This window comes from Trichosurus vulpecula, chromosome 4 (genome assembly GCF_011100635.1).
Source record: "Trichosurus vulpecula isolate mTriVul1 chromosome 4, mTriVul1.pri, whole genome shotgun sequence".
Lineage (NCBI taxonomy): Eukaryota > Metazoa > Chordata > Mammalia > Diprotodontia > Phalangeridae > Trichosurus > Trichosurus vulpecula.
The window spans coordinates 271,424,577-271,436,214 of NC_050576.1; the positions used below are offsets into that span (position 1 = coordinate 271,424,577).

At 43.6% G+C, this 11,638-nt stretch overlaps 1 protein-coding gene across 1 annotated transcript; it reads left to right on the forward strand.

Annotated features, from left to right (window-relative positions):
• Positions 1–2,406: 2,406 nt before the first annotated feature.
• Positions 2,407–3,698, forward strand: MBLAC1 (metallo-beta-lactamase domain containing 1). The gene has a single exon (XM_036756799.1). It carries the CDS (start codon positions 2,475–2,477, stop codon positions 3,225–3,227), a length of 753 nt encoding a protein of 250 aa, XP_036612694.1. The 5' UTR covers positions 2,407–2,474; the 3' UTR covers positions 3,228–3,698.
• Positions 3,699–11,638: the final 7,940 nt, after the last annotated feature.

Genomic DNA, 11,638 nt, shown 5'->3' on the forward strand with positions numbered 1-11,638 from the left:
CAGACACCATAGTAAATATGAGGATACAAAAACAAGAATAAAGTCTTTCCTCAGGAACCTTACAGTTTATCTGTTGTGCAACTGGTATAAATTCCCCAACTTTTAATATTCTGTCCACTAGTTACCCTACTGCTCCCAATGAACAAATCTTTTCATGTTTCTATGCCACTATTCTCCACCATCTGTGCTAAACACAGTCCTGGAAAGGAATTTCAAGACTCGCTCTTTCCTAGCCAACAACTCTCAGAATCTCTCAACAGGAGGCCAGTCGATGTTGTGGAACGCTAAACCTCACTTAGTGAAACAAATTACTTTTCTTGGGCTAAAAGGCAGTGCTGTGAGAGCGTTTGCAAGCTTGTAGGCTGGGAAAAATTCCTACCCAATATAAACATGTAAATCTAACAAAATAACTTCTATGAATTGATACCATTAGTGACATACTCTCCAGACTAACTTCCACCTGCTCTGTCTTCATCTTGTATGTTCTGATTTCTGTGTCACTCAACGAGCTTTTATTAAGCAGGTATGTGCTAAGCACTGGATACCAGGAAAGTCAAAAACACATTTTCTGACCTAGAAGAGCTCATATTCTAAAGGGGGAGACAACATCCAAGTAGAGTGTAATTGTACATACAATAGATGTAGTATAAACGTAATCCACCTCTATCAGAAGGTAAGCTCCTGGAGGTTGGGAATTCTTTTGTTTTTTCTTTGTTCTCACAAGACCATAGGCCCATAGACTTAGTACAGGAAGGAACATTAGATCGAGCCCATTGTAACAACACTACTTGCTGCTACTATGGCTGTGTAAGACCAATAACACCAGCACACAGAAGGGATGCTAGCACAAGTTCTTTGACCTGCTTTTCTAAGGATAGCAACTTTAAGGGGTTCACACTCTCACGTTAATTAAACATACATATAACATTCACTTAGTTCAGAAGGAAAAGCCAGCACCCTGAACTTCAGAGAGAGTACAAGGAGAAATTACAAAAACAGCAAATAACACAAACCAGTCTATCCACAGCAACACATACATAGTTACCAGAGAGAAAAAAGCAACATCTGGGTTTTTCAAAGCTGGGGGGGGCTTCTTAACAAATCACAGGCCACTCTTCCCTTGAGTGAGCCCCAAGAAAAATGCTGACCTTAGTGTATATATACACTTCTTCGGGGTCGGAGGGAATCACTACCATGTGACTCAAACTCATGCTATTTAGGCTTTCTTGTGACTTAAGCAGGTCGTCAAAGACTTGATTGAAACAAAGGCAGGACTCAATCAAAGGCACTCAACTGCCTTAGTGCCGAGAAGCAGTCAAACAAAAAACAGCAAAAAGTCCCACCCTGCTTGGCATCACGCTTATGCAATTCATCATCCCCTTCCCCCATTTTATGGATAAGGATACTAAACCACAGAGAAGTTAAGCATTTTGCCCAGGGTCACCTAACTAGTATCTGCAGTGGCAATGAACTCAGGTCTTTCCATCTTAAACACAGTGCCTGGAACATAAGAAGGGAATGTTGATTGATTGCTACTATGATTCTTACTCAGACCAAAAATCCAAAGCAACACAAATTTCCACCAATAGTGAAAGGCTTGACCTATAGTAAGTGCTTAACAAACGGCTGTGGATGGACTGAAAGAGGCTACAAATTCACCTCTCCTAGGGCCCCGCTGGGCTGGCTCACTGTCCATCAGTCCCAAACCGAGCAGCAGCGGAAGGGGAAAGCCTGCAGTGCGGACACTGGTTTGGGGGTCCAGAGAGAAAAGGGGAGGGATGGCAGCGGTTGCTCTGCCCATTAGAAAAAAGGGTGTTAGGGTGGAGGGTGACCCACCCCGCTTTCCCTTTGAGGAAGAGAGAGATGGAGAGAGCGCCTAGCAAGAGAGAGGGAGGAGGGGGGAAAAGGAAAATAAAGAGGGAAAAGGGAGAGAAAAGGAAAGAGAAAAGTGAGAAAGTGAAAGAAAAAGAGAAAGGGAAAGAAAGAAAAAGAAAGAGAAAAAGAAAGAAAGAAAGAAAGAAAGAAAGAAAGAGAGAGAGAGAGGGAGGGAGAGAGAGAGAAGGAAGGAAGAGAAAGACAGACAAGTTTGGAAAAAAACCCTAAGGACGCTTCCGCACTAGCCGCAGGAGGGGAAGGAAGGGTGAGTAGGAGGGCAGAGTAGCGAGAACAGGCTGGAAACTGCTCTGGATCCTTTTCAACCAAACTCCCCTCAGTTCTAATTTTACCTTCCGACTAACTTCCGCCCTTCGGTCACCACCCCGTCTGCGCCTGCGCCCGCGCCAGAAGTCTGTTTTCAGGGTAGCCGGAAATGACGTATTGAAGATCGATTCCCTATGGCTGGCCTAGCCGGAATTAAAGTCCGCATGGGCGGTGCTATCTGGGTAGCCCGCCCCGGGAGGTACGGATCCTGAGGGAAGTCAAAAGCCTCTGGTGCTTTTCAAACGTGCTCGCCTGTCCTTTGGCCGCTACGGGCCATGAGCTCGGGAGTGCGGACAGAGCCACTGCCTGGGGACCCCCCGGTGTCGATCCCGGGGGGCCCCTACTCTGTGATAGTGCTGCTGCGGGGCTACTCGGTGCCGCAAGGGGCCGGGGGCGCGCAGAGGGCTGACGGCTCCGTGACGCTGGTCCTGCCCACGGCGTGGAAGCCATGGGGCGCGCGTGGAGAAGATCCCGCGGTGCCGGACACGCAGGCCGCCCTGGAGCAGGCGGGCTCGGGCCCCGTGCTAGTGGATACAGGAGGGCCCTGGGCTCGAGACGCCCTGCTGGCCGCGCTGGCTGCGCACGGCGTGGCCCCAGACTCGGTGACCCTGGTGGTGGGCACCCACGGCCACTCGGACCACGTGGGCAGCCTGGGACTGTTCCCGCGCGCCGCGCTCCTCGTCTCCCACGACTTCTGCCTCCCGGGGGGCCTCTACCTGGCCCACGGGCTGAGTGAGACGCGTCCGCTGCGCCTGGGCCCGGGCCTCGAGGTGTGGGCGACGCCGGGCCACGCGGGCCGCGGTGACGTTAGTGTGGCGGTGGCCGGCACCGCCCTGGGCACAGTCGTAGTGGCGGGAGATGTGTTCGAGCGCGAGCACGACGGCAACACATGGTGGCAGCTCAGCGAAGACCCCGTGGCTCAGGAGCGCAGCAGGCAGCGGGTGCTGGCGGCTGCAGACGTGGTCGTGCCCGGGCACGGGGGACCCTTCAGGGTCCTTAAAGAGCCCGTAGCCGACTCGGTGTATTGACCCGGGAGAGACTGTTACAAGCACAGGCCCAGGATCGGGAGCTGGAAGAGAGCCGAGCGCCCGGACCAGCCAGATGACCCAAAAGAACACTCTCCCTCCCGCCCCACGGGGGCCATGCGATCAGGACCGCTCTCAGTGCTGCTGACCCCCTCCTTGCTAAGCTCTGCTTTAGTGGAGGGAAATCTACATTTTCATCTCTGAGTTATGTTCCTCACTCCCGAACTGACTGAAATACCTACCAGCCTGCTGGATCAAACAAAATAAAACATGGAAAACTGTTATCCAAATATAATGCCTTAAGCAAATGTCAGACCTTCATGCTGACAGTCGTAATAAATGACTGGGAAAATCTGAGCCTCTTTTGCACTTACCTGGATTCGAGGTTGCAGCTGTGGGCGCCAGTAAGTGGGTATGCCTTCCTCAATATCTGGGTGCTAGTTTTTCAAATAAAGTTATTATCTTTTGTTTTTACATTGATTAAATACCTCCTTGTATCTCTCCCCAACCCCTTAAAGAGAGCCTCGTATAAAAGATTTTTTTCTCTAAGAGAAAAAGCAAAACTGACATAAAAAAAAAATCTGACAACATATATAAGATACCCATGGAGCATACCCCTCCCCCTCCCAACCTCTCTACAGGTCATGGGGGGAAGTATCTTCTCATTTCTCTCTTCTGGGACCAATTTTATACTTTATAATTTTGCTTGTGTTTCATTTTTTATTGTTTTCTAATTACTTTTCTTTCCAGTTACATTATCGTGTATAGTTTCTGTTCTCTACATCACTGCCTCCATTCATATACATCTTTCAGTCTCTGTTCATAATTTCTTACATTCTTGAAGTAATACTTCACATTCATCCATCACAATTTGTTTATCCTTCCCCCAATTGATGGATATCTACTTTGTTTCCAATTCCTCCATATTTTGGTACATATGGGATCTTTCTTTTTGTCTTTCATCAATGACTTCCTGAAGTCATATGCCTAGGAGTGGAATCCCTGGGTCAAACATTATAAATATGTTAGCTATTTTCCATCCAGGTGTTATTCCCACCGTCTTTCCAAAGAAAAAAAGCCCAAGCATCCCAGACCTAAGTTCCTTGAATCTTTCTGTAAAGATCTTTGCGGAAATAGTAGCTCCTGCATCCTAAATACATCCCCTGATATTATTATATCGCATCTTTTTTTGATACTAAATCCAATCTATATAATACCCCCAGTACCCTTCCCCAGGATCGAAGTGAATACTTGAGAGCAAGGATGAACTAATTCAGAAAACAGACTAATGAGCTCAAGGGTACTTGGTGGTGCTTCTCCCCCTTCCAACCTCAGCCCCAGCTAAAGAATGTTGTGCCCCGGCTGGGTCCTCAAGTCTGATGAGATAAAATACTGTTACCCTAGTCAACTTTCTAACAAAGAAAATGTCTGGAATCCAAGTCCAGTTCTTGCCCTTAATGTGCTCAGTAGAGACGGACAAAGGAAAGAAACAGGCTTGCCTTACTGCAAACATCTGGATGGATGTCAAGTATGGCTGGATTGGTAGTTGTGAGCCAAACACCTACAAGGCAGGGCAGCAGAGAAGAGAAAGCAGCATGGAGGAACCAACAGAGGTAGAGGGTGGGCCAGTCGCTGCTATATGTTAACCTATAATGTGTTGGCTACCTTGATCCCCACCATGAGTGTGAGAAGAGCATGGGCTAGCCTCACCATAACTTCCCAGTTTCCTACCAAGCAATAGGTGAAGATGTGTGAAGATGATGAAATAGGGATCTAGGCCAAGTGCTACCACAGCCCCTGTACCCCCTGCCAACCCCACTCCTGGTTTCAGAGTCCAATAAAGCCACACAAGTATAGACCAGGCCAACCACTGAAACACCCTTGGCGCCTCAGTGCCATCACTGGAATTGCCTAATAGGTTACATGCAGACAGATGGTCTTCAGGAATAGGGATTAAGAAGAAAGAGCGGGAAAGGGAGAAGTCAAGAGCACCCAAACAGCCCATCCTAGCATATGCCCAACATATTCTCATTCTACTTTTCTATAGGCTGTTTTATCCAACCCACAATATTCTCCCTGTTCTTCTCTACCCATCTACATCCTTCAAATTCAGACCATGACAATAGTTTTTGTTTTTATCTGTGGATCTCCAGTGCCTCACACAGTCCTTGGTACATAGTAGGATACAACTATCAACCTTGCTGGTTAATTTTTTAAATTAAGAGAAAGACCTCAGTCACAAACCTTGTGAGCCCCTTCACTCCAGCAGGTATTGATGCTGCTAACAAATAAGAAAAATCACCTCCCTTCTATTTCTTTCTGTTAAAAATTCCATAGACCCCTTTGAAATAATCATGTGCAAACTTGCCCTCTGTGTTCTGCTCCTTGCAGTGCTTGTAAGGTCTTCTACCTCCAGCCCCCTAACTTGCACACATCTTCATTGAAATGAACTGAGTCTCTCGCTTTCACTGACCTTTTATTGGGAAATATTCCCCATTAACTAACTCTTCTATAGCTTGCCTCTTCCTGCCCCCCCCAACCCTGCCTTTGTCCAGTGAGTGTATTTAACATTATTTTGTTACTTCTTTTCTCCCCATTTCTGCCTCAGACCCTGACAAAAACAGAATAGATGGCAGGAAGAATCAGGTGCACAGAGAATAGTTCTAGTAGTGTGACCACTGTGCAGTTGGGCCAAGAGAGGGAAATACTCGGGTCCTTATCCCACAAGGAGAGGAAAGGGAGGGACCAGCATTTATTAAGCACCTGCTATGTGCTGGACACTGTGCTAAACAACAGTTATTATCTCGTCAGATCTTCACAACAACGCTGTGAGCCAGGTGCCCTCAGAAGGAAGTTGCTGTGCTCAGGGTTTAGCACTGGCCAGTAAGGACTGTGAACTGAGGGGTGTGAATGGTGGTTGACACAAGGAGTCCAGCCCTCCCCTGTATGTCAGCACCCCAGGGACCCAAGTTGCCTTCTGGCTTCTTACAACTCTGGGCTCACTTAAACTCAAAGATCCACATCAATTATGCAAGGGAAACACTAGTTCAGGAGGAAGACTTGTTGAACAATTTTCAGGTTTATTTTTCTAAAGCCCTGGAAGAAAATCTTTTGTATACCCCATTAATCCTAGTGCCTTCCATCCCATGTCCAAATAAAGATTGAGAGGTTTTCCTTCATGCTCCTTGAAAAGAAGGCAGAAATTGCTATTTCAGAGATAGAATGGTCCTAAGTGATCCCAGGTGAACTTTTATATTAAATTAAATGAATTCATCTTCCCAGTGCATGGGTGACATTTGTGAAGGTTACTTTGTCATGGCCATTTCTGAGGAACCCCGCAATGTTTGGGGGAGGGGAAAATCAGCAGTCCACATTGTGACCTTTATGAAGCCAATGGAAATTCCTAATTAAAACTGGTCTATTTCTTCATTCGTTTCTTATATCTCCCTACCTTTTAAAAAATATAAGAAATTTGTAATTTAGTGAAAGGAGAATCAACTGGGAAACGAGAAGTCTAGATTCCACTTTTTTGCAACTGTGTGACCTTAGAATATTCACTTAACCTCTGGACTTCAGTTGATACGCCTATAAAGCAAAGTGTTTGAACAGATGTCCTCTAAGGTGCCTGCTAGGTTTACAATTATATTTTTGTGCCTGTGTCTGTAAGTGTGAGGAAGATGATGTCAACACAAGGCACTAATGTAAAAAATTTAAATATCTGGATCCATAAGTGTATTAAAGTCACACACACACACACACACACACACACACACATCAAAAGGTTGGATAAGGCTTACCCCCGATTTAAAGCACCATGAAATTTTATCCCCAATGGTTTCTTTGTTTCTGGTTATTTCAAAGACTCAGAACAAATACCTTGCCATAGTCACCCAGCTAAGAAAGTGTCAAAAGCAAGATTTGATCCCAGTTGTCCCCAGACTTCATCTTCTTTTCAATAAACTCTTATTTTAAGGATTGTCTCAATGTAGGTTCGTTTCAACTCAACATTTACACTCCAGTGGGAGAGAATACAGGTGCATAGAAGAGTAAATACAAAGTATACACAATATAATAAAGTACCAAAAGTAATGAAAAGCATGTTCAAGAAAGAATACTAAAAATGGGGGTGGGGGAGTGGTTTTTTAACATATGTGAGGTGGTGCCAGATCTGAACTCTTTGAAGGATGCTTGATATTCCATGAGTGGTATGATGTTTACTATCTTCAGATGTTTGAAGGGCTGCAAGTAGAAGAGCGATTATGCTTGTGGAAGGAAAAAGAAAGTGGGAAGGGAATAAGCATTTATTAAGTGCCTACTGTGTGCCTTAATTGTGCTAAATGTTTTGCAAAAATTATCTCATGGGCTCCCTTAAGAGGTATTGAGTTCCCCACTACTGAAAATCTTCACCTGAAGGCTGAATGATCATATGTTAAATATTGTAGAAGGATCGTACAATTTGTAGTAGATGACCTCAGGAGTCCCTGCCAACTCTGAGACCACGATTCTCACTCATCCAGGAAGTCTGCCCAAATTCTTCTTCTTTGTATTGAAGATCCTACTCTTAGACAATATAATTATCTCTTATTACTACGCACCACAAATACCAAGTAATCTCCCCCTCCCCCATATTGATCTGTTCTCTAATTGTTTTTTGTGTTAACTGTCAAATTAGGCCTTGAGCACACACAGGACAAGATAGACAAATCACTGATACTCCCTGAATCCTAGTTTCTCCATATGTCAATTGAGGTTGTTAGACTGTCTGTTCCCTAGGATCCCTTGATGCTCTAGAGCTATGATCCTATGATTCTCAGGCATAGTCTCTACTTTTAGGGGCAGGCAGGGACAGAGGCTGAGTGTGGTTGGGAAAACAGAACAAGACAGTATTTGCCACACCTTCTACATAACCCAGTTCTCAGAAGCAAGGGGGAATTTTAAGGAGAGCCTCTATCTAGACTTCAAATGAGCACCTAGTTCTTTCACCCACCCATCCCCCCACCTTTTTGAACTTCAGTTGCCTTTGTGCTCCTTACAGAAGTTTTCCTAAGGTCATTAGTCTCTCTAAGCTCTCCCAGCTCCACTTGTTTTCCAAAATCTGCAAGCTCAGGGCTGTCTGACTGCCCAGGCAGACTATTATCCTGAGTCATGTAATTTCTTCTTCCAGAATGTCAAGAAAAATGCTGTAACAATCAGAAACTCTTGATGAATTAATACACACATTGTAAAAACTAAAATACCTCTCTCTCTCTCTCTCTCTCTCTCTCTCTCTCTCTCTCTCTCTCTCTCTCTCTCTCTCTCTCTCTCTCTCCCTCTCCCCGCCCTTGTCTCCTGAGCACAAAAGTTTGGACAATCAATCAACAAGCATTTATTAAGCAACTACTCATATGCTGTGCTAGGCTCTCAGAATATGAAGACAAAAATTAAATAGCCCCTGACCTCATGGAGTTTATATTCTAAGATGGGGAAAGGGGTAGAATATACAACATGTCCTTTTCAGCCTTTTATGTGTTGTCTTCCCCCATTATTCTGTAAGTTTCTTGAAAGCAGAGACTGTCTTTTGTTCCTGTTTTTTGGGTTTTTTTTGTATTTGTATCCTCAGTGCTTTGCAGAGTGCCTGGTACATAGTAGATGCTTTATAAATGTTTAACTGACTGCCTGACATAAACATGGGTAAATAAACATAAAAGTTATATCAAGAGGAAAAGAGGCTTAACAGCTAATGGAACCAGAGGATACAAAGACAAAAATGAAACATTTCCTGCCTTCAAGAAGATTATGTTCTATCAGGAAATAAGATGTACACATGTAAGTACAGCTAGATTCCAATTAGTATGAGTAATGAATCCCCTAAATTGTTCACATGTATTTGAATTTGCACTACTCAAAGTTATAATAGTCATTGGTTTCAGCTCAATGGAAATATGTAGTACAAATCTGAATAATGTAGCCACTTCAGTGGGATTCGTTATTGGAATTAATTGGGACTTGTCTGTATATACAATATACATGCAAAATAAACCAGATCATTTTGGTGAGGAGGCCCTGTGTAATATCAATTAGTTGGGTGTCTTTGATTGAGTCTTACTAGGTGCTAAACCCCAGGCCCAAACCCCTAATTACTAGGTGCTAAGCCTATGTGGGCATGAAGCCCTCAGGGTCCTAAGGGGAGTTGCTAAGACCAGAGCCAATAGTAGGCACCTAAGTTCTGGTCACTCAGAGGATGTTTGATGACGTCTGAAACAGTATAAAAAGAGAGAAGAGAGTTATTTGCTTAGGGCTCTCACTCTTGGCAGAATGCTGATGTGGAGACTCTAGGCAGCTGTAGTTAAGAGCTCTCCAGCTTGTAAACCCAGATGTTCAGACTTTGTTAAACTCTGGTAACTATGCATTAAGATTTGAATCAGACAAGGTCTGTCTGTTGATGTTTGTAATTTGTTTGTATTAGCTCTGAAGCTCAGGGCGCTGGCTTTTCCCCCTGAGCTCAGTGAATGATATTTGTATGCTAGACTAAAGTAAGATTGTTAACCCCTTAACATTGCTTTCCTTAGTAAAGCAGATCAAAAGAACCAGGGCTAGCAGCGTTCTTGGTGTTGGGCTTGTGTTGGTTTTTCACCCTCACAACAGCTGCTAGCTGAATTATTGAAACACCCTGGCAGTGGAGGGGAACAGAAAAAGCCTCATCTAGAAGGGAAGGTTTGAATAGGGACACCTCGAAGTTATCTAAGGTAAACTAGGAAAGCCTGAACAGTGATTCCCCCAAACGCCAAGTCCATCCACAGCCATGATAATAATAGCTTATATTCATCTGGGCAGCATGGAATAGTGGATAAAGAGCTAAGTCTGGAGTCATAAAGATTTCTGGGTTCTAATCCCATCTCTGATACTAACTCTGTGACCATACAGAAAAGTCACCTAGACTCTCTGATCTTTGCTTTCTTAATCTATAAAATGGGAATAATTATAATTAAATAATTAATGTAATTTATAATTATGGGAATCTACTTCACAGATGAGGATCAAATGACATCATGCAGATAAAGTCCTTTCCAAACCTTAAAATGCTATTCATGTGTATACACATGCATATATACGCACATACACATATATAGTATTATGATTAACAACTATTCACATTTCTACGGCATGATAAAGTTACCAAGATTTTCCTAACAATAACCCTGTTAACTAATTAGTGCAAGTTTTATAATTCACATTTTACAAAACAGGAAACTAAAGTAAAATGATTTTCCTAAGGCCACACAGCTACTAAGTGTCAGAGGAAGACTCAAGTTCAGGTCTTCCAACTACAAAGTTAGCGATTTTTCTACAACCATACACTGCTAATCATCAAAAATTTATTGAATGCCTGCTGTGCTCAATATTTTGCAAAGGGATACAGGGAAGTATAAGATACAACCCCATATCATAAAGGATGACTCACTGAGTGGGGGAAGAAAGAGGAATACATTTGGAAACAACTATGATATACACCCAAAATCTCTCAACAAAATTAAGTGTAACAGTGAATGTTCTCCTGGAACATTGATGTATATAGGCCTGGGCCCTGGTCAGTTCCAGTGACATATGAGTTTTAGCTGGGTATTTCTCATGAAATGATGAGTCTGAGTCGTCATTGATTCATTAAGAGTTTATTACACCTGGATTCATACAATATGTAGACATTGCTGGCAAAAACAGCAAAAAGTGGACTGTAATGCTGTCCTAGCTGTCAAGCTACTATCATTCCTATCATTCTATAAAAGATATTTGAGGAAAGTACTTTGACAGCCTACGAAGAGGCTTAGATTTAACAGACTTAGCAATAAAAACTATTCATTATCAAGGTGAGCTTGAAGATCCCTAAGGAAGTTGTTGGCTTCAACAGAAAAATGAACCCCATGTCTCTGGCATATCCAATTCTCACAACTCTCACTTCAGTGTAAACAAACACTGATTACAACCTATTCCAGTGTATTTAAAATATTAGCAGGATTCTGCAAACAACAAGCTGGGGACCCAATACCTACATGCTCTGACCATGTATCCTGTGCAGAGGCCTACATGAGAACATTTATAAGTGCTGACAGTACACATCAGGAGAAGACTGCTTTTTTAAATTCAGGAATAGACCTTGAAGTATTTGACTCTGGTGAACCCCTAATATGAGAAGAATGGAAGTTGTAGCAGAAACTCAGCAAGAGGAAAGGTGTTTTCTTACTGTATAGGTGGGATGTGAGATGTACCCAAGAAACAATCCACAGAATCCACCAATCCATTCCAGGAACAATATAGAAGACTCCTTTATCTGTAGTTGAAGACCTCAGAAACCATATGAAACAATTGCCGGTCAGTGGCATCACGGAGAACAATAGCCCATATGTCATTTCTGCTGGTTATACCAAAGAAGAATATAA